Source organism: Convolutriloba macropyga, chromosome 1, assembly GCF_964194025.1.
Source record: "Convolutriloba macropyga chromosome 1, txConMacr16.3, whole genome shotgun sequence".
In the NCBI taxonomy this organism is placed as follows: Eukaryota; Metazoa; Xenacoelomorpha; order Acoela; family Convolutidae; genus Convolutriloba; species Convolutriloba macropyga.
The window spans coordinates 53,946,782-53,971,001 of record NC_134468.1 but is presented as its reverse complement, the minus strand read 5'-3'; the positions used below and the strand labels follow the sequence as shown (position 1 = coordinate 53,971,001).

The window sequence follows — 24,220 nt, the reverse complement described above, 5'->3', positions numbered from 1 at the left end:
TCAGCTCAAACCAGTAGTGGTTATCAGTGATATGCAATTTAACTTCCTAAAGCTTCAAGGGACCGAATTTTGAAAAAACTATGTGCTAATTGAGAAAGATCTAAGGGAGGCAACACTAGTGACTAATACTACAGCAAGAGCACCAAAATACGAAGAACAAAATCCTATGCAATCTTTGTGTGAGCAGATTGCTCTCCAAATTGAATCCTGAACTAATTTCAGCTAAATATTGAAACTAATATTTTATGACTGTGAGCAAAAAACTGCATGTGTAAAACAAAGAAATTAGACGGAACTCTATTCAAAGAAAATGAACAAAGCATTTCACTTAATCATGACAAGTACTTCTTTAATTTAGTTGCCACACCCGAAAATTACGGATGTTAAAACAAGGCGCAGTGTCATTGCCTATATGAAATGTCTATGCTTATATGAAATTGCTAAACTTTTTGTTGTTAAGTTTCACTAAAACAAGGCGCAGTGTCATGACCGAAATAATAAGATTAGAATTCGATCATGATTATTATAGATTGCATTGCTTGATTGTTGATATCATTGAATGTGTGGTTTTATAGTTTATCCTGATTGGATAAAAAGAATGTTATAATTCTATTCAAATGCTTAAATGTTATTGGATAGAACCTGAAAAATAGGGAAATTGTCTCACCAAGAAATTTGAATTGAAGAAGAGTTGATAGAAAACAAAGTTGGTTGACAAACAGAAAAAATAGATAGACTGAATTGAAGTTGTGTGTCATGTATGAACTTCTTGATATAATTCGTACATAAAATAATTTTACAAGCATAGTTAGTTTATCTGCAACATTTATGTCTGGCTAATAAAAGCAGTTCTCTTTTCTCTTTAAATCTCTTGATTTTCATAAATCGGATTAACTACTAAAAGTATTAAATTCATATTTTGCTAATGAGGGCAAATCTCTTTTTAAATGCGATTGGTTACTTGAAATGTTCAAAAACTTATTGAACTTACCAAAAAATGAGTAAAGAGGGTTGTCGAATTTTAGTTGATAGAAAGTAGATGTTAAGAAACAGAAAGTTGAATTACAAAATTGTTTTGTAAGAGAAAACGATAGACCACACAAAGAACTCTAAGCATTCGGACACCTGAAACAGAGAAGAGTCATTACTGTAATTACTAATTTTATTTTATCTGATTAAAATGTACATATTAGAGAAATACAGAAGATGGTGACAGATAAACGTGGACAATGACTCTTTAAACAATGTCGTGCTTATTCTTAAATAATATCCAATCAAAACATTTTTACATTCAACCAGACCTTATTCAATCAAAAATTCCTTCTTATTCTATTGATACCGAAAACTCGAAAATTTTTATACTCTATGAAACAATCAATTCAAATTTCTGTGGCCTCTTTATAATTGATAAATCAAATTTCCAATATAGTAAAGATGCCGCTCTTTTAGATTCTGCAGACATCAAAATTTATCTAATATCTGATAACACTTTAACTTGCTAAACAAACCAAATTATTACCTAGCATCATTACTGCACTTACTTATTCTGCTCATACGGAAAATTCACTTGAAATCTCTTACCTATTAAATGCAAAACTGATTTTTCAAGAACGTTCTTTACAAATCCTGTGTATCATTACAAATGAAGAAAAAAGAATCATATTTCTTGTGGGCACTGAATATCATGAAAAAGAAGAATTAATAATTCTCACGCTCGACAAAGACGCTTACTTGTATCTGAAAAAATATATTCTTATTTCAAAAACGATTGAACTTGATATTTTCGAATTTGAACTTCTTCAGGTATTTTAAAAAATGACAGATGTGGCAACAGCAGCAAATGCAATTCCAACTGCTATTACAACAAGCATCGGCACTGCAACAGCATCTGTACAACCTGCTCCTACAGTACAGCTCACGTCATTCTCAGGCGGCCCAACAGAAGACTTCCGCGTATTTAAAGAACAAAAACAAATCAATTACACTATCAGAAGTTCCTAACGCCGAAAAACTTGACTACCTCAAACTGCGTTTACGCGTAGGAGCACTTAGTTCTTTCTTAGAACTACCGGCAGCAAGCAAAGCTGACATTACAACCGCTTTTACATCACATGGGACTCGATATGCTAGTCAAAATCAACTTGAACTCTATAAACTAATGTTTGAAGAACGCAAATTCAATTCGACGAAGGAAACACCGGAAGATTACTTGACTGACTTAATGAAACTAGCAAACATAGCGTTTCTCAGCACAACGGGAACTGGTGCCATTGACAGAAATGGAGAAGGAAATAGAAGAACAAGAGATGCCTTCATCGCTGGAATGCCAACGCAAATCAGGCTCAAATTCTTGTTGCGCCTAGACACAGACACAGTTGACGATTTGTGCTCGCAAGTATCCAAACGACTAGTGCTTAAAAGTATTCTGCCAGACGACGAAATTAAAGGTACAGCATTTAATGCCGTCGCCTAAACAGAAACGTCATCATCACTATTCACAGCAATCAATTCTGTAATTGAAACACAAAACGATCTTGTGAAAAACCAAAAATAAATGGGAAAACAAATGACAAAATTGGAGAACAATATCAGATATAATCGAGGAAACTACCCTGGTGGATACACTCAAAACAGAGGTAATTCTAACAGCAGACCACCGCACTGGAATGGTCGATTTCAACAAATTTGGGCTCCGAGAAACGAAGTTCGAAATAGCGGAGGATACGGATACAACAATAACAATAACTTTCATCGAGGACAACAAGGATACAGATCGAAATTTAATCCGATCACCTGTATAAACTGTGGACAACTGAGTCACATTTTCCGTGACAGCTTCTACAGAAAACCACCGGAAAGAGGCGGACATCTGCCGTATGAGCTTCATACGGGACAAACAAAAAACTAAGCAAGCCACAATTTGAAATTTTTCTATCTACACTAGCTCATTCAACTAAGAGAACGTTTACACGCGCATGATGAAAAACTTTTTTTATGTATACTTAAATTTCGAGAATTTTTATCTTGAAGCTTTGCTTAATACTGGCGCATTCTCTAGTGCAACGTCTCTAATAAATCTTGAAAAAATCAAATCACAAGGTCCTGCTTTGGTGAAATCACAATTTGAAAGTATCACAAAAACAGTAAAGATGGCAGATGGGACTTCAATTTCTATAGCTCTCAGATGTTCTCTCATAATATCAATCGGAGGACAAACATTTCAAGAAAATTTTATAGTTCTGCCACAATTAAACTCGACACTACTTGGAATGCATTTTTTCAAGAACCACGAAATTGTAGTTCATCCAAATAAAGGACTTCGTTACCTGCCTGACTATACTTTCACAATACCTCGGAAAAACACGAAGACAATCGCAGAAAAATATATCTTAGAGAATGTTTCACGAATTTCTATTGCAGCAAATCAACAGGAAATCTTAGAATGCAAATTACCCAATGAAAACGCCATAGGACATCTGGGAAATGCAATAAGAATAAATGATCCTTCAACAAAATTTGAGCAAAAAACAGGACTGTGCTTTATGTCATCAATTAGTAAAGTCGATAGTAATCTAAAAACAAAGGTGGGAGTAATTAATCTTCTTCCCCACAGTGTAACTATACCTCCAAACACAAGAATATCAAAATTCACAATTCTCACACCAAAACAAGCATCATTAATAGTGCCTATTCACAAGTCTTTCCTGAACACAACAGACTCCATACATTCAATAATAGAAAACAAAACCACGAAAAACAATACAAACCATTGCCCATAATATAATGATGGATTTTGGTTTGCCACACCTGAAAACTGCCCAAATGCTACAATGTTTTCTGGCGGAGAAAGGAAAATATATGACACAATAGTTAATTTCAAAAAATGAGAATACTTCATCCAACAAAGGACGCAAAAGCAGAAATTAATTTCTTAACAAATTTAATTGGAAACACTCTGAGTTAACGAAAATCGAACGCAAAAAATGGAAAACCTTTTAAATAAACATCACAAAGTTTTTGCTAGACAACGACTTGACTTTGGAAAAAACAGAGATCGCCAACTAAACTTACACCAGAGCATGAAAAACCAATTTCTACTCCAAATCCAACAACAACTATTCTCTTAAGCGACGAACTTCTTATCCAATTAGCCTTCATGCAATACTATGACATTATAACAACACTGCCTTTCTCTAAATATTTTTCACCAATTTTTGCTCAAGTAAAATCATCAGGCAAACTTCGAATCCTATTTGACTTGCGAAGAATAAATAAATTGCTCAGACATGATTGCAAAAATAATAACTTTCCCATTCCTACAATGGCAGATGCATCTGCTCATTTAGCAGGCAAGAAAATTTTTGCAGAAATGGATTGCAGTCAAGCATATTTTCCATGCAAATGGCTGACGAGCTGAGCTCATAACTACTTGTATACTATTTTGGTGGCCGAACAATCGCATTTAAACGACATGCACAAGGACTTAGTAAATCACCAACTGCAGTCAGCTCATGTGTAAGTAAGCATTTACAATCATGTGTTGCCAACGATCAAGGCTTCGTTTACTTTGATGACCTAGGCAGTGGTGCTATTAATGGAGATTCTATAATACAAAACTTGGAACACATTTTCAGTTGCTTTGAAAAACTGGGAAACAATCAATTCAAATTTCTGTGGCCTCTTTATAATTGATAAATCAAATTTCCAATATAGTAAAGTTGCCGCTCTTTTAGATTCTGCAGACAGAAAAATTTATCTTATATCTGATGAAACTTTAACTTGCTAAACAAACCAAATTATTACCTAGCATTGTTACTGCACTTATTGATTCTGCTCATACGGAAAATTCACTTGAAATCTCTTGCCTATTAAATACAAAACTGATTTTTCAAGAAAGTTCTTTAGAAATCCTGTGTATCATTACAAATGAAGAAAAAGGAATCATATTTCTTGTGGTCACCGAATATCATAAAAAAGAAGAATGAATAATTCTCACACTCGACAAAGACGCTTACTTGTATCTGAAAAAATATATTCTTATTTCAAAAAAGATTGAACTTGATATTTTCGAATTTGAACTTCTTCAGGTATTTAAAAAATTATAGATGTGGCAACAGCAGCAAATACAATTCCAACTGCTATTACAACAAGCATCGATACTGCAACAGCATCTGTACAACCTGCTCCTACAGTACAGCTCACGTCATTCTCAGGTGGCCCAACAGAAGACTTCCGCGTATTTAAAGAACAAAAACAAATCAATTACACTATCAGAAGTTCCTAACGCCGGAAAAGTTGACTACCTCAAACTGCGTTTACGCGTAGGAGCACTTAGTTCTTTCTTAGAACTACCGGCAGCAAGCAAAGTTGACATTACAACCGCTTTTACATCACATGGGACCCGATATGCTAGTCAAAATCAACTTGAACTCTATAAACTAAAGTTTGAAGAACGCAAATTCAATTCGACGAAGGAAACACCGGAAGATTACTTGACTGACTTAATGAAACTAGCAAACATAGCGTTTCTCAGCACAACGGGAACTGGTGCCGTTGACAGAAATGGAGAAGGAAATAGAAGAACAAGAGATGCCTTCATCGCTGGAATGCCAACGCAAATCAGGCTCAAATTCTTGTTGCGCCTAGACACAGACACAGTTGACGATTTGTGCTCGCAAGTATCCAAACGACTAGTGCTTAAAAGTATTCTGCCAGACGACGAAATTAAAGGTACAGCATTTAATGCCGTCGCCTAAACAGAAACGTCATCATCACTATTCACAGCAATCAATTCTGTAATTGAAACACAAAACGATCTTGTGAAAAACCAAAAATAAATGGGAAAACAATAGACAAAATTGGACAACAATATCAGATATAATCGAGGAAACTGCCCTGGTGGATACACTCAAAACAGAGGTAATTCTAACAGCAGACCACCGCACTGGAATGGTCGATTTCAACAAATTTGGGCTCCGAGAAACGAAGTTCGAAATAGCGGAGGATACGGATACAACAATAACAATAACTTTCATCGAGGACAACAAGGATACAGATCGAAATTTAATCCGATCATCTGTATAAACTGTGGAAAACCGAGTCACATTTTCCGTGACAGCTTCTACAGAAAACCACCGGAAAGAGGCGGACATCTGACGTATGAGCTTCATACGGGACAAACAAAAAACTAAGCAAGCAACAATCTGAAAATTTTCTATCTACACTAGCTCATTCAACTAACAGAACGTTTACACGCGCATGATGAAAAACTTTTTTTATGTATACTTAAATTTGGAGAATTTTTATCTTGAAGCTTTGCTTAATACTGGCGCATTCTCTAGTGCAATGTCTCTAATAAATCTTGAAAAAATCAAATCACAAGGTCCTGCTTTGGTGAAATCACAATTTGAAAGTATCACAAAAACAGTAAAGATGGCAGATGGGACTTCAATTTCTATAGCTCTCAGATGTTCTCTCATAATATCAATCGGTGGACAAAAATTTCAAGAAAATTTTATAGTTCTGCCACAATTAAACTCGACACTACTTGGAATGCATTTTTTCAAGAACCACGAAATTGTAGTTCATCCAAGTAAAGGACTTCGTTACCTGCCTGACTATACTTTCACAATACCTCGGAAAAACACGAAGACAATCGCAGAAAAATATATCTTAGAGAATGTTTCACTAATTTCTATTGCAGCAAATCAACAGGAAATCTTAGAATGCAAATTACCCAATGAAAACGCCATAGGACATCTGGGAAATGCAATAAGAATAAATGATCCTTCAACAAAATTTGAGCAAAAAACAGGACTCTGCTTTATGTCATCAATTAGTAAAGTCGATAGTAACCTAAAAACAAAGGTGGGAGTAATTAATCTTCTTCCCCACAGTTTAACCTCCAAAAACAAGAATGTAAAAATTCACAATTCTCACAACAAAACAAGCCTCATTAATAGTTCCTATTCACCCGTCTTTCCTGAACACAACAGACTCCATACATTCAATAATAGAAAACAAAACCACGAAAAACAATACAAATCATTGCCCACACTATAATGATGGATTTTGGTTTGCCACACCAAAAAACCGCCGAAATGCTACAAAGTTTTCTGGCGGACAGAGGAAAATATATGACACAAGATAGTTAATTTCAAAAAATTAGAAAACTCGATCCAACAAAGGACGCAAAAGCAGAAATTAATTTCTTAACAAATTTAATTGGAAACACTCTGAGTTAACGAAAATCGAACGCAAAAAATGGAAAACCTTTTAAATAAACATCACAAAATTTTTGCTAGACATCGACTTGACTTGGGAAAAAACACAGATCGCCTAGTTAGATCGCCACCAGAGCATGAAAAACCAATTTCTACTCCAAATCCAACAACAACTATTCTCTTATCCAATTAGCCTTCATGCAATATTATGACATTATAACAACACTGCCTTTCTCTAAATATTCTTCACCAATTTTTGCTCAAGTAAAATCATCAGGCAAACTTCGAATCCTAATTGACCTGCGAAGAATAAATCAATTGCTCAGACATGATTACAAAAATAATAACTTTCCCATTCCTACAATGGCAGATGCAACTGCTCATTTAGCAGGCAAGAAAATTTTTGCAGAAATGGATTGCAGTCAAGCATATTTTCCATGCAAATGGCTTACGAGCTGAGCACATAACTACTTGTATTCTATTTTGGTGGCCGAACGTTCGCATTTAAACGACATGCACAAGGACTTAGTAAATCACCAACTGCAGTCAGCTCATGTGTAAGTAAGCATTTACAATCATGTGTTGCCAACGATCAAGGCTTCGTTTACTTTGATGACCTAGGCAGTGGTGCTATTAATGGAGGTTCCTTAATACAAAACTTGGAACACATTTTCAGTTGCTTTGAAAAACTGGGATTTAAACTTTCAGTGGATAAGTGTGGATTTGGTATTCGAAAAGTTTATTTCCTGTGCCACACAATTACTGAACATGGGATCGCTCCAAACAACAAAAAAATTGAACAATTTTTGAAAGCTGTTTGAATGCCTAAAACATTAAAACAAGTGCGCAGACTAATTGGATTTATGCAATTATATGCCAAATTTATTCCCAACTTATCTGTGAAACTGCAACCATTTTTAAGCTGTTGAGAAAAGAGAATGACTTAATAACAACTCAAGAACACCAAAACAGCCTTGAAATTTCGGAAAATAGCTTGAAGGAAGCATGTAACTTATCTTTAAAAATGGCCTTACCAGAATGCCAATTATTTATAGTCAGTGATGCAAGTTATTATGCAACAGGCTATATTTTGCTTATTGAAGACTATTACGACCACTCTCTGAATCTAAACAAAAAAACATATGTACCAGTGGCATTTGGATCACATTTATTCTCGCCGGCTCATTTGTAAAAGAATTTTTAAGCGTTTTTTTTTGCATTCGAAGCTTTCGAACACTTTATTTGGGGAGTTACCTCAAACCCAAAAATTGTTTTATCAGATAATAAGAGTGTCAGCCGATTCTTCCAAGCAAAAAGGCTGCCAACCAATATCTGGAATGCAGTTGACTATGTACTTTTTTTCGCTTTTTGTTAGGACGCATACCAGGGAAAGCTAATGCTGCAGCCGATTATTTATCTAGAATTCATGTCAATCCTGCAACAAAATTTAAATTGAAAATTGACATTAAAGTACCTATCAAAAACATTGATATACAAATCTTGTCAAATACACCAGATAATAGTCTCAATTCCATACAAATTCACGTTCACGACGACAAAAATTTATTTGACGTTGAATTAACAGCTTTACTCGACGTTCAAAATAGAACAATTAATGCAATGTCCGAAGAAAATCCTTTGGATAAATTAGATCTGAACGAATCTACAAGCGTTTTAAATATTGCTTCTGAACAAAGAAATGATCCAGATATAAAAGAAGTCATAAACTGGTTTAGAGCGAAGCAGAAACCAGACACAACTTACGAACCATATGATCAGCAAAAATACTCCAAACAGTTTGGCATACTAGTTTTAAGAAATCAGACATTGTATAGAAAATATTATGATCATACAGGAAAAAATTTTACCACACAACTCGTAGTCCCGAAACACCTTAGAAAAAAAATCCTATTCCGAAGTCAACACTCAAAACTGAAAGGACTCCTGGGCATCAGAAAAACAATCAAGGAATTCCGACGACAGTACTATTTCCCACGATTTACTGAATTTCTGATAACCTATATAAATAGTTGTCTATCATGCTTGCAAAGTAAATCGGTGAATCAAAAAACAGCAACATCGCCACTAAATCCAGTTAGTTCAAACACTAGCTTCCCAGCAGACCTACTAGAAGTTGATATCGTGGGTCAACTTCCAAAATCATGTAGTTACTCTTATATAGTTACGGCAATGGATGTTTTTACAAAATATTTAATTGCACAAGCAGTAACGTCCCAATCAGCAGAGGTAGTAGCAAAAACCTTAATGCAATGGTTCGTGAGACACTCTTACATACCACTGGGAATTCTCACAGACAAAGGTTCTGCATTTACGTCCTCTCTCATTCGAGAGTTAGCAGAGATGCTTCAAATTCAATTAAATCATGCTACTGTAAAACATGCAAAAACAATTGGATTATTGGAACGATCACATGGACGAAACACGATTGGCACAAGTTTGTTGATTTAGCAGTATTTCAACATAACACTAGCTATCATTCTGTTTTGGGATGTCCGCCCTCATTGATATTACATGGTAGAAATCCGTTTAACCCCGTCGATTTAAGGTTTAATAACAAAACACTACCAAGATTCGACTACATTGGTGACCTTCAATCAAAGACGTCAAGACTATTCGGTGAAACGAAAGAATCAATAGTTTTGGCATTTAATCAATACCGAAATTATTACGACAAAAAAGCAAAAGCTTTCCCACTGAAAGTTCACGAGTACTGTATGCTTTTGAATCCACAAATTTCTGACCAGCATGAAAAAATAGGAAAATTGGAAAGTAAATGGACGGGAATTTATCGAATTGAAAAAGTTTTAACACGCAGTAGTTACTTAATTCGAAGGATCGACACGAAGTTTACACAAATATTTCATAGAGTCCGCTTAAAGCCTTTTAAACCGCAGTATATAGTTGAAGACATAGAAGTGATAGACGACAAAAATTTTTGTGTATATCCACTTATTCCAGACAATTTGAAAGAATCTCAACTATTTGATTCTCAAATAGAACAGATAGTATACAGAGCTATTGACAACCGGAGTACACCTTCAGTCAGAACTGCAATAAAACCGCAACTCTCAAAAACGCCTAAAAATTCATTTCAACAAAGGCCAAAAACACCTCCAAATAATCCAAAGAATGTAATACAAATAACCCCCCAGAATAAACGCAGTCACACAGCCCATCACCGACGTTCAAAACTCCACATGACGATTTGCCGGTTCGGCCTGACACTCAAAGTAGCACGACAAGCCAAAATTTTAATGAGCCGGGACCCAGTAGCGCTCCAGTTCAAAATTAGCAAAAATCTTAGCGCGGAAAAAAAGGAAATGGTTCAACAGCAAGAGGCATCAGGCTCAATTTAACTACCCTTAATACCATCAACACAAAATCAAGTTGAAATCCAAGCGAAATCTAGTCAAATACCAAAATTCAAAGCCGTAGTAACTCAACAATCGGGGCCTCAAGTCGCAAACAAAACTTCAAAATACAGACGGCAGCGCAAACAAACTCAATTTCTGGCCTTAACAAATAGCATGTTCCCAATTTTTTCCAAATAATTACCAACTTATTTCAACTACCAAATTTTTTTCTGACACCTTCTGAGAAGTTCATCTTAATAAATATGCTTGAAAACGCAACGTACCTTAGTATCAATCAATTTTTAGTTCAGATGCATGAATTTCTTGACAAATTAGTAACTTAGTGAATGCAGGTCTGCAAATTGTAAATAACTTAAAATGATATGAGTAGTTTTGTGTGATTCATAATACCAAGTAAAGACACATACATAACTAACTCAAGACAGCATGGTTTCAGCTTTTCTAATAACAAACCATTCCAAATGAGCCTCAGGGTATTTTGGGAACGGTATGGAATGCATACCCATAAAATATTAACTTTTACTAGACATGCAAAACATATACTATTACCGATCTTAATACATTGAAAAAATACAAAAAAATCAAAATTGTTCGAAGATGATGACGAAAATAAAAAAAGTAAGCACACTAGTTTAAAGCCCTATTTTATGCTTATCAACAACTGAAATATCATTTGATCCAACTGCATAGGTCCACAGGGGGCTCATTTATGTTCATATAAGTAATTACTAACTACAGTTCAAATTGATCACAATTTGAACGACACACACTGCTGCCATTCTGAAATTGAAACTTTCGAGCATGCCGAAGTCACCAGTCCACATGTTCCTTCAGTACAGCACACTCTTGCTAAATCCAGCAAACCCAAGTTCGAAACAGGTGCACATTCTCTCCAACTATATTTTTTGACATTCTTTAGCCACGTATCTTAATATATGCACGTTAAATATGGTATAAAATGCATTTTACGAATAAAAACATTAACCTTGCTCTCTGAATTTCCTTGCTAGATATAGCTCCTTTCTACCGGGTAACCTGAAACTACGTTTCATTCTTTTACTGGCAAAGCGCAAGGGCGATTTACTCCCACGTTCACTACTATCAAGTGCATGCTTAACTCCACTCTCACTAAAGGCATACAAATGCTCTGATAGACCGCTAACTTGAACTTCGTGTCTCTTATCAAGCTCTTTGCAAATTTGCATAGCGCCCTCCATGCCCGCATAACCAAGCAAAACTTTGAATCCTTCGTGTCTAATTCCGGATCCATAATCCCTCAAAACACGCTCAACCCTTTTTGAATCCTTCATATTACACGCCTCCCAGCCTCAGACAAATTACAATCCTGCAGTAGACGTTAAAACAGCATGAGATGCTACACTTGGTTGGCATAAAATATATCCTGGCTGTGAAATGTAACATTTAACCTTTTCTTTCATGAGAGAATTAGCGGGACCTGTCATTACGAAATTCATACAATCGTCAGAATTACAAATAGTTTTCTCAAAATTAATGGAATGCTTCCCTGGAGTCCAAATAAAATAACGTTTTTCTCACCTTATAACGTAACAGACACTGAATCGTCACCACCAGTTTCGATGTGGCCACCAAAAAGTCACGAATTGAACTGTACAATCGCATCTAAGTTCGTTAATTTCAAGCACGTTGGAATATCTGTCGGAAACATATTCTTTATTGACTGTAACACCAGGAATGTCGATTAAGTTCAACGTTTGGACACGCAAGCTTGGAATAAATCCGAGATTCAGGTCCCAGCTTGTTTACATTTGATGGCAAATTGAAGTAACAATCAACATCTGACAAAAGCTGTTGCTCATTCGAGATACCATTAAAAAATTTAAGAAGCTTTGATCAAATTGGAACAAATTATGGTTGCTGATTGCAATTGGCTTCTTTACCCATTCATTTGATATGTAATTCGCATAGCCAGCTGTTATAATTTTACTTCTTGCCTCCAGCCAAGTAGATGATTATTCAACATCAATAATAGGTAGAACATTCCAACCGAGACTTTTCAATTTATCGAAAGTTCTATATGTGCTGTTGAAATCAACTATTCGTTCAGGTAGTGACTTCGAATTACTTTTGAAGAAAGTGAGAGGCATTACATCTGTAAAAATTTTTACGCCATTTAAAAAATTGCCCTTTAATTTAAAAAAAGGCCATCCAAAATACAAATTGCAAATCAAAAGGCAGAGAAAGCAACTCAAGTTTTTTGCTATACATTACCAGAAAGGCAACGCCACAGAGCCAGGAGCAAACACAACAAAACCTAGTTATAGAAATATTAGCATATATTAAAGATGCGTTGTGTTCTCTATTTGCAGCTGAACTGGGCAGGGATAATCCACACCTGTAGAATAATGAACAATTCTACTGTCCTCTACAAACGCCATATAGTTGTGGCAGCATAGAATATAGGACCTATCGTCCAACTCAACACGTTCACAACAAAAAGATGAAGAGAACATAAAGAACAGAAACAGAAGAGCAAACATTACCAAAACTGAAAAATTACCTTAACTGTTAGTGCTTCAATATTCATTTTACGCATTACGCTGTTTGAACAACTGAAATTAAAACAGAAATTACTTTTGAAATTAATTTGAAAAAATCATCACTTCGCCCTTTAAACTCTATGCACTTGGCGGTGACATCTTATACTTACGTCAGCAAATTTACACTTGGGTTTCCTATACAAAAATAAATCAGCAAACTTTACAACTCAATTAAAAATGTAATCAGCAGCTGTAAACCTCCTTTGGCACATTTTTATTTCTTCCCGAGTGCCATGGAACTCCCTAATTATGCCTAAGAGGAAGCCACCCACAAATGGGATGAACTGGCAAGCTTTGTTTTCATTTTCTGACTGCTATATTGAAGTTATTAATTTTTCTGCGGGTAATGTCTATGTTTTTGTATGGCCAACTGTAGCGTGCAATCAAATCCCGCCTTTAAATTTTTAATCTTCGCATTTGATTCTTCGAATGATAGCTGCAAACATGTTATCACAGATCAATTTAAAAATTATACTTTAAAAATTATGATTTATTTTAAAAATTAAAAATATTATACAGTAAAAGTGACAAAAATCAAATCACAAACAGCGGAATCGAATTTGTTTACCAGCAGAAAATGTTATTGGACAAAAATGGCCTTCATTGGCCTTTAGTGGCATTTGGAGCGGTAACTGTTTTGACAGCGGGCGCTGGTATAGCATGCTCAGTCGGTAGTATTTTCGGTAGTTGCGGAGGTGCAAGTCGAAATCGTGAAGACATCGACTTTGCCTTGGAAAAATTACAAAACAATGACCAGATTTGGACAGAAGTCAAAGATATCTGGAAGAGAAATTTTTTGTAGCTTCGCTATTAAACGATATACGATTGAATGAGAAACAAATAATTGCAACGCAGGAAAACCATGCCCAAATTCTCAACAACGCAATTTCAGTCATCGAGTCGAACTCTCGCAGCTTGATAGCATGCTATCATTATTTCTATGCTCGGGATCAAAAACTTAAACACCAAATTAACATAGCAAGTTCATTACTGGCTCTGAATAATGAAATTAAAAGCTATCGAATATAAAACCTACGCTTATCGACTAACAATTTTAAATGCTGTAATGACGATGGTCGAAAAATTAATTCCAATGACACTGTTACCCAAAAACGTCTTGGAGAAAATACTGGACAAAAATGCAAGCCAACAAGTTAAATCAACTAATAGGCGTTCTCTTGCAATCCCGCCAGCTCAAATTCTAACATATTACGAAACTAAGTTGTTGACAAATGTTTCTGTGGAAGAATACGGAATGTTATTTCGACTGGCAATGCCATTTGCATCCGGGTCAACAGCATTGAATTTTTATTGCGCGAGTACTATTCCGATTCCTACTAAAAACTCAGATGGTTATGCATCACAGTATGAAACCGAGGCTGATTATATAGCTGTTGCCGAATCAATTCGAAGGATTGCACTGTTATCACAACACGAAGTTGATCTTTGTATCGGTTCAAGCAGTTTTTCAGTTTGCACAAACGGATTTTCCTTGGACACTGCAGAGTCACGTGTATGGGAGCACTCTTATTTTGAAACCAGTTTGCTGCTCTTCAAAACTGTAACATCAATACAGTCAAATTTCCCGTGATGGAGAAAGCAAAAAACTTAGGGAATGGAAGGTGGCTTATCATATCTGCAATTGAGCAGTTTGAAATGTATTTGAGTGAGATGAGAGATACCAATCCTTTCAATAGAAAGAGACTTGATGGTTCTAAGGCTTGTGTCATTGAATTAGAATGTGGAACAAAAATCGAAACTCGATTTATTGAAATTCGTGCAGATATGTTGTCTTGTAGGAACTATTCGGTAATGCGAGTAGATGTAAACTTAACAGAACCCCTTCGTTATCTATTTTCAAAAATCCGATCTCTTAATGAGATGCCTCATATAGCAACAGAGTCACAAGCCAGGCAGCAGATTATTAAAAAAAGCCCAACTGAAAATGACAACGAACTCGGACTACTATCGCAAAGCAATCGACCGACTGAATGAATTGACAACACCATTAGTGGAGGATTTGAAAATTATTCGTCCAAGTTTGAGCAGCAGGTTTACGGAGAGTTCAACATGGAAAACGACTATTTTCTTCGGTCTGATATCATTCGTGATATCCTCAATTCTTCAAACTTTATTTGGCTACCTCTGCAGCAAATAAAGAAATCGTTAAAACTGGAGAGACATGCTAATTGGACATCAGCTGATCAAAGTGGGACCACTTTCGGCTGTGAATGATGCTGAATACAGTTTTCTACAAACAAAAGCAGATGCAGAAGTCATGAGGAAGTATTTCATTTTGAAAGGAAGTGACATACGAGAGAGAGTAGTACTAAAAACTCAGATGGTTATGCATCACAGTATGAAACCGAGGCTGATTATATAGCTGTTGCCGAATCAATTCGAAGGATTGCACTGTTACTGTTATCACAACACGAAGTTGATCTTTGTATCGGTTCAAGCAGTTTTTCAGTTTGCACAAACGGATTTTCCTTGGACACTGCAGAGTCACGTGTATGGGAGCACTCTTATTTTGAAACCAGTTTGCTGCTCTTCAAAACTGTAACATCAATACAGTCAAATTTCCCGTGATGGAGAAAGCAAAAAACTTAGGGAATGGAAGGTGGCTTATCATATCTGCAATTGAGCAGTTTGAAATGTATTTGAGTGAGATGAGAGATACGAATCCTTTCAATAGAAAGAGACTTGATGGTTCTAAGGCTTGTGTCATTGAATTAGAATGTGGAACAAAAATCGAAACTCGATTTATTGAAATTCGTGCAGATATGTTGTCTTGTAGGAACTACTCGGTAATGCGAGTAGATGTAAACTTAACAGAACCCCTTCGTTATCTATTTTCAAAAATCCGACCTTAATGAGATGCCTCATATAGCAACAGAGTCACAAGCCAGGCAGCAGATTATTGAAAAAAAGCCCAACTGAAAATGACAACGAACTCGGACTACTATCGCAAAGCAATCGACCGACTGAATGAATTGACAACACCATTAGTGGAGGATTTGAAAATTATTCGTCCAAGTTTGAGCAGCAGGTTTACGGAGAGTTCAACATGGAAAACGACTATTTTCTTCGGTCTGATATCATTCGTGATATCCTCAATTCTTCAAACTTTATTTGGCTACCTCTGCAGCAAATAAAGAAATCGTTAAAACTGGAGAGACATGCTAATTGGACATCAGCTGATCAAAGTGGGACCACTTTCGGCTGTGAATGATGCTGAATACAGTTTTCTACAAACAAAAGCAGATGCAGAAGTCATGAGGAAGTATTTCATTTTGAAAGGAAGTGACATACGAGAGAGAGTAATGCCAATAGTTCCCAGTTATTCAAGCAGTTCACCAATGAACGAGCTTTGTGAACAAATTGCAAGGCGAATCCAAAAATCATAAATAACTTCCTTACACAAAGCTGTGGTCATTATTGCTTAATGAATTGCTTTCAGTGCTTTGAAAATTTTCTCATTAACAATGACAAAATTTAATTAAAGAGGTGCAGTGTCAAGTATGAACTTCTTGATATAGTAGTAACAGTAGTAGTAGTAGTAGTAGTAGTAGTAGTAGTAGTAGTAGTAGTAGTAGTAGTAGTAGTAGTAGTAGTAGTAGTAGTAGTAGTAGTAGTAGTAGTAGTAGTAGTAGTAGTAGTAGTAGTAGTAGTAGTAGTAGTAGTAGTAGTAGTAGTAGTAGTAGTAGTAGTAGTAGTAGTAGTAGTAGTAGTAGTAGTAGTAGTAGTAGTAGTAGTAGTAGTAGTAGTAGTAGTAGTAGTAGTAGTAGTAGTAGTAGTAGTAGTAGTAGTAGTAGTAGTAGTAGTAGTAGTAGTAATAATAGTAGTAGTAGTAGTAGTAGTAGTAATAGTAGGAGAGTCTTTATGGTCGGAGCCCACGGAGGTAAAGCCTTCAATTTTCGTTTGGCACGAGTTTTCTCATTGGATTGCAGATTCCACAGTTGCATAGAAGTTTCCAGGTGCAGCAGTCGAGTTCGTTGTAGCTTCTGTAGAAATAGTTTTGGCACATCTCTTTCAGAAGTTTCTTCTTCATTGGCTTCTCCGTTTTTCTTCTGACGATGTTGTATAGCTTTGCGGCTCTGAAGAAGAAGTTTTGGTCTGATTTCTGTAGTCGGTGTTTGGGGAGTTCATATTCCTGCTTCTGTCTTGTTTCGTTTTCTTTTCGCTTTGGCAGTTTGTCTTCGGGGACGTAGTAAATGCCTTCTAGGATTGAAAGGAGATAGAGGACATCGTGCATTTCCATGTACATGGAGAGTGGGAGCATTTTCAGTGTTTCGAGTCTTTGATGGTATTTGTCGTTTCCACTGCATATCCAATTTGTGGCCTTGTGCTGGATCTTCTCGATTGATTTCATGTCAGTCTTCAAAGGGTACCAGACTTGGGAGGCGTAAGTGAGTACGGGCACTAAGTATCCTAAGTACGCGTTCAGTTTCGTTTCCGTTGAGGTTCTGCTCGAAACATTTCGTTTGAGTGTGTAGAAGGCTTTCCACGCTTTGGTTGTTCTACGTTGGCAGTTTGCGCTTCAAGAAAGATTTCGAGACATTACGACTCCGAGATCATTTTGGGTGGCCACGGTTTCCAGACCTGCCTCGTCACGTCCGGCTAGATCCCTTCTGATGAGGAGAGTTTTACTTTTTCTGACATGTAGGTCCATATGGCTTGCTTTGCTCCATTTCTGTGTTTCCCCGTGATTGGTCTCGCATTCGTGCTCACCGTGGGTAATGGCTTTGAAATCATCCGCGTATCCGAAGGCCGAGATGTCTGAGATTTCTTCGGGGTGATCGTCAATGTAGATGATGAACATCAGAGGCCACAAAATTGATCCCTGAGGTACTCCGCCGGTTACATTTCTGGTCTTTGATTTGCTTGTTCCAATTTTCACACGTTGCGTTGGGTTTGTGAGATAGCTTTCGAGTAGTTGGAGAAACTTTCATCCGAGGCCAATGCCCTCGAGCTTCTGGATGAGTCTTTTGTGCGCTACTTTGTGAAAGGTTTTACTGAAGTCAACATACAGAGTTCGAATGTTGTTGCATTTTTTCGATTCAAATTGCTGTTATAGTTCGTCTGTGAAGAGAATGAGTTGAAGGACTGCTGATCTTTTCCTTCTGAAACCGTGTTGGGAGTTAGAGAGAGATCTTTCTATCGGCGAGTAAAGCTGTTCGAAGATGACTTTCTCGAAGACTTTTGAGACGTTCTTCAGTAGACTTTTTGGTCGATACTGTGTGATGTCTGCATTGTCGTTTTCTGTGTAGGTCGGGGTGATCTCGCTGGTTTCCAGCTCTCTGGGAATTTTCCCTGATTAAGGCAGGTGTGGAAGATATAATTGAGAGACCTTGCCAAAGGTGGGGCATCTTTTAAGATTATATTCCGATGTTGTCCGGGCCGCACGCTTTGTTTGCCTGGAGGCCCTTTGTTTGCCTGGATATACTTCATAAAATATTAATACAAGCATAGTTAGTTTATCTGCAACATTTGTCTTGCCAATAAAACCAGTTCTCCTTAAATCCAAGGATTTTCATAAATCGGATTAGCTACTAAATATATTAAATTCATGTTTTGCTAATGAAGACAAATATCCCAAAGCCTGGAAAATAGCAGCTGTTTCGCTCATCCACATGAAGGGTGAAAAAAAACTTGTCGAAAACTACAGACCAGTGTCGTCGCTTAACATTGAAAGCAAGATATTTGAGAAATGCATCTACGAAGAATTGTCCGCGCACTTCACCAAGTTTTTTTCCTCGAAAAAACACGGGTTTGTACCACAGAGATCAGTGTACACGAAAATGCTGCTTTTCCTAAAGAAGATACACGAAGCGCTTGACAAAAACGTGCAGAGTGAAGATGTCGTATTCTATACTGACTTTGCGAAGGCATTCGATGGTGTACCCCACTACGAACTTCTATTAAAAGCAGGGCAAATTGGCATTGGAGGTTGTCTCCTTGAAGTCTTATATGACTATCAAGGGCCGATCTTATTTTGCATATACACCAATGACCTACCAGATGCCCTCAGATTTGGCGAACTCTTTATGTGCAAAGATGACATAAAAATACTCCACATTGGAACACCAGCAGACCAAGTACAGAGTAACCTCGACGCACTGGAAGACTGGGTCAATCGAAACAATATAGCTCTAGCTTTTGAAAAATTTGCCAAAATTTTCTTCAAAGGACCAGAAAGCCAATTCTACCTGTGTGGAAGTCTCCTCCAAACCTCAGCTTCAGCTGGTGTAAAGGACTTAGGGATTTGGATAGAATCCGATTTGATTGGGAAAATCCACTTAGAAGAAAGAATGAAGAAAGCTAACCGAGTCTTCTATTCCCTGATAAAAAATGTAGCCTTTAAAGTTAATATGCGCATCAAACTGTGACTATACAAGTCGATGATTCTGCCAGTTCTAATGTACGGATCCTCGTGCTGTAACTTAAACCGAGGAGATACGCGAAACTTGGAACGGTTTCAACGAAAGGTTGTGTCCTTGATAACAAATGGTAAGACACTGAGTTACATCGAACAACTACGTTTGTCAAATCTACTACCATTGCCAATGTACTATCAGCTCAATGATCTTCTACTACTATCAAGTCTTCAATAAATTCAACCGAGAGATACAAAACAGCCAGTGCTGCCTGGAAACAGATCAATGAGAACAGACGATTACTTTGACCTAATGAAGAAACGACTCGAAAAATCTCGCGGCAAATTCTTTTTTCGCACCCAAAGGATAGCCAACAGACTTCGTCACAGCATTGACTTCGGAAATCAAAACGGCCTAAAACACAGAAATTTAAAGCAAAAGTGGAATGATACCATGATGCGGTACAAACCAGAAAACTTCTGCACGTGGCAGATCTGTTGTGACTGTCAACACTGCAGAGAGACATGGACTAAATTTCTATAACTGTTTTGATCGGGAAAAATCCCTTCTGTAATCCCTTCTGAAATCCCCAACAACAACAACAACAACAACAACAACAACAACAATATCTTTGTAAATCTGATTGGTTACATGAAATGTTTAAAAACTTTTTGAACTTTCCAAAAAGTGAGGAGAGACGATTGTCGAATTTTATTGACCTGACGATTGACCTGGCATTCCTAGATCTAAACATAAACCTAAACGAAGATAGAAAAATCAGCTGTCATTGGTATCAAAAACTAACTGATACCGGCATAATCCTACATTTCCTTAGCTGTGCACCATTACAACATAAATGAAATGTGATTCAAGGGACTGTGCATAGGATTTTTAATGCGACCAGTGACAGGCAGTCCTTTGATGTAGCTCTTAAGAAAAATCAAGAGATCTGGACTGAAAATCAATACCCATAGGAGTGGTCCTCCAGTATTGTTAATGAGACGTTGGATAAAATAGTTGGGAAGGAGAAGGTCACAGCAAAACCACCCCCAAAATGAACAACATCTTAAAAAATTTAAGAGTCTTTACAATAGGGAACCAAAACCTAGGTTTTTTGTGCAATACAGAGGATATATCACGCAAAATTTTGCAAGTACACTGAAAAAATGTGTGATATTCAAATCATTTTCACAACAAGAAAGCTAAGAACTTGCTTGTCCACCCTGATATCACCTTTTGATAAGAATCTGAAATCCCAAGTGGTATATAAAGTTACATGTAATGGACGCAGTTCCCTCTATGTTGGCCAAACCGGCCGACATGTTACCACTAGAATTTCAGAGCATCAAAAGAAGGATTCCCCTGTTGGGCAACACCTTGTTGAATGTTGTGGTACAACGCATAACGTAAAATGGGAGATTCGTAATGCATGTCGCGGGGTTGGAAAACTAATGGCGATAGAAGCGATCTACATCAAAAAGCTGAAACCGCAATTAAATACGCGCGATGAGTATCGGGAGCGGGATTTGACATTGAAGTACTAGTTCAAATACAAAAATTTGACTTTTAAAATTCAAAAAATATTCTGGTACATGTTAATTCGAAATTTTGTCAACCCCAAAAAGTAAAAAATAAAAACAGATAGTAATGAAAGTAAAAATCCCTTTTCAGGAATAGAAAGCCTTATACACGGGATTTTCATAAAATCCGGAATGAAAAAAGATTCGATTTTAAGTGTAAATAATAAGTGTAATATTATGTAATAAGTAAATAACTATAAGTAATAAGTATAACTATATGTAATAAGTGTAAATAAAATGTTGTAAATGTGATTTTAACTGTAAATAATTTTAAAAATTCGATGTTATTTTAACTCATTTCTTAGAATTATAGTCAAAGACAAGTTTATATACTTTGTAAATGATTTCATTTAATTTTAAACCTGACGATGAACGCGATGTTCGAAAACGTTCGTTTTAGTTAATCAGTTTAAGTTTTAATTGACAATTAAAATCCGGAATGAAAAAAGATTCGATTTTAAGTGTAAATAATAAGTGTAATATTATGTAATAAGTAAATAACTATAAGTAATAAGTATAACTATATGTAATAAGTGTAAATAAAATGTTGTAAATGTGATTTTAACTGTAAATAATTTTAAAAATTAGATGTTATTTTAACTCAGTTCTTAGAATTATAGTCAAAGACAAGTTTATATACTTTGTAAATGATTTCATTTAATTTTAAACCTGACGATGAACGCAATGTTCGAAAACGTTCGTTTTAGTTAATCAGTTTAAGTTTTAATTGACAATTACTTCTCTGCATCCTGTCTACTTTCAATTGATAGAAAGTAGATGTTAAGAAATAGAAAGTTGCATTGCAGAATTGTTTTGTAAGAGAAAGGGATAGACCACATAGAGAACTCTACGCATTCGGAGACCTGAAACAGAGAAGAGACATTACTGAAATTAGTAATTTTATTTTATCTGATTAAAATGTACATATTAGAGAAATACAGATGGTGCACAAATGTTTCACAAAAAGTATAGCCACATCGAATTCACTATTCATCCAAAGACCTCAAACATAGAGTAATCAGATACTCAATAAAACATACTAATGTAAGCGTTATGAGACCTGGTGAAGCACATCGTACTTTTCCCGCTGTGTTCTCTGCTTCCGCTTCAATATCAGGTGCTTCGTCATCCTCAGAATCAGTGTTCCAGTGCTCATCAACACTTTGAAGTTGTCAGGGGTTCCGGTGCGCTGAAAGTAGACAATTTCTTTAAATTTATTCCTCTTCGTGGTCAAGTAATTCGTCAGCTCTTGCACAATACTTGGTAGGAGTCTGATGTGTTATATAGGAATTGACTTGCCGCCCCCGAGTTGACCTACTACCCTATAAAGAAAGGCGTTTTCTGTTAATTGACGGTTTTTATATAGATTTTTAATAAATTTAAAAAAAACAGAATTGAGGCAACTTTTATTAACGGATCCAGTACCGTCCTCTTTTTATTGATTAAATAAAATTCTGTGGTACTTTGCTTTTTTCAGAGTTGAAAATGAAGGAGGACTTCGTTTGCGGCTTGGATCTGAGTGATGTCGATGGGTCGAAAGCTGCTTTGTTAGTAGTGACAAGTATTCTCCACAATGACGAATTGATCAATTAAAATTATGCAAATATAATTCAACGGCTTGTCCATTTCAGGTTGAAGGAGTTGGGAGTGAGTGCGAGTAAAATAGATTTAGGATGCTCAGCGGAGACATCGGAAGGTATGTATCATAGCTGCAGAAATCTGGGAACTCTCGCCGAATACTTGTATTTCACTAACCACACATCTGCCTTCGTTACGCTATTCTGTTAAAAAAAATTGATGTGAGTTTGCGTTTTATTTAAACATCCAATTGAAAAACTGGGAAATAGAGAGCGGGCATTATTTGGCCTTGCTTCTCATTTCTGCATTTTGCAAGATGCACATCGGCGTCCCCCTAGCTGCAGTTGTTTTGATCCCATTTTGTTTAAAAAAATGTTTGTTTTAAGCGTTTTCCTCGGCTATTTTCGCTACTGTGAGAATGTGTCTGATCGGAAAATTTTCTTTGGAGGACGCGTCTGCTTTCTTGAATGACCTGATCAAAGTAAGTTGGAACTGCTTCAACGTTAAATCTACTTAGATTAGTGGTTTTTATCAATTTAAAAATTTCAGACTTGTAGTGGAGCTGCACAGATAACTAGTGACGTAATGGCGAGTTTAGACATCGAAACACTTCACAACGAACAGAACAATAATTCCGATGAAACGAGGTCTGCAGAAGTAACATCTGGAAAACAGCGTGAAACTTATGTAAAATTGCTCTCGAATTTAGAAGTGAGTTATTCCATCGAAGCTTTTTAAGATTTTATTAGAGCTGCAAAGCTGTAAGCTGAGCGGAACTATATTGCGGTGCTTTTGGTTTTTACGACTCGAGGAGGAGTATTGGTTTTCTCAAGGTTTTTACGACTCGAGGAGGAGTATTGGTTTTCTCAAGGTTTTTACGACTCGAAGAGGAGTATTGGGTTTCTTAAGGTTTTTCTTACCGGAAGTACTATTTGTTCAGGTGGCGTTTTGACCTAATAATGAAAGTGAGTTAAATTGCCGTGTGAACTAACTTTTTCTGAGCGAGAGAAGTTTCTTGTTCATGCGTTACGTTCACTGAATGAAGTTTTGGCTTTGAAAAGAGTTTTCGAGAGATTGGCGCATATAGATGACAGGTTTTAGCCGTGTTTTCCTTCATTTGGCCCAATTTTTTTTAGTGTGTTTGTTTTTTTGTAGAATTAAAATTTGATCGATACCTCATGATTATGCAACCATCTGAAATCGATACTACAATGTTTCGGAGAGCTTAATAATCCGTTTCAAGTGCAGAATTGGCCCATGTTTCTCATTTTTTTGTCAATTTTTGGCTTTATTAATTTCTTCATTTTGGGTTCTTTGAGCGGACTTTTTAAAACACCTTGTTGAATGTTGTGGTACAACGCATAACGTAAAATGGGGATTCTTGATGCATGTCGCGGGGTTGGAAAACTAATGGCGATAGAAGCGATCTACATCAAAAAGCTGAAACCGCAATTAAATACGCGCGATGAGTATCGGGAGCGGGATTTG

The 24,220-nt window shown here is 36.4% G+C and overlaps 1 protein-coding gene across 1 annotated transcript in view; it reads left to right on the top strand.

The window, feature by feature from the left end:
• The window catches only part of LOC142349781 (uncharacterized), a 191,928-nt gene extending 168,441 nt beyond the window's left edge, over positions 1–23,487 (top strand). The window contains exons 2-5 of the mRNA XM_075401553.1: positions 22,632–22,701; positions 22,786–22,850; positions 23,119–23,213; positions 23,282–23,487. Of these exons, the coding sequence (XP_075257668.1) occupies positions 22,640–22,701; positions 22,786–22,850; positions 23,119–23,213; positions 23,282–23,470 (411 nt within the window). The 5' untranslated portion in view covers positions 22,632–22,639 and the 3' untranslated portion in view covers positions 23,471–23,487. The remainder of the gene's footprint in view (positions 1–22,631; positions 22,702–22,785; positions 22,851–23,118; positions 23,214–23,281) is intronic.
• The last annotated feature ends 733 nt before the right edge of the window (positions 23,488–24,220 follow it).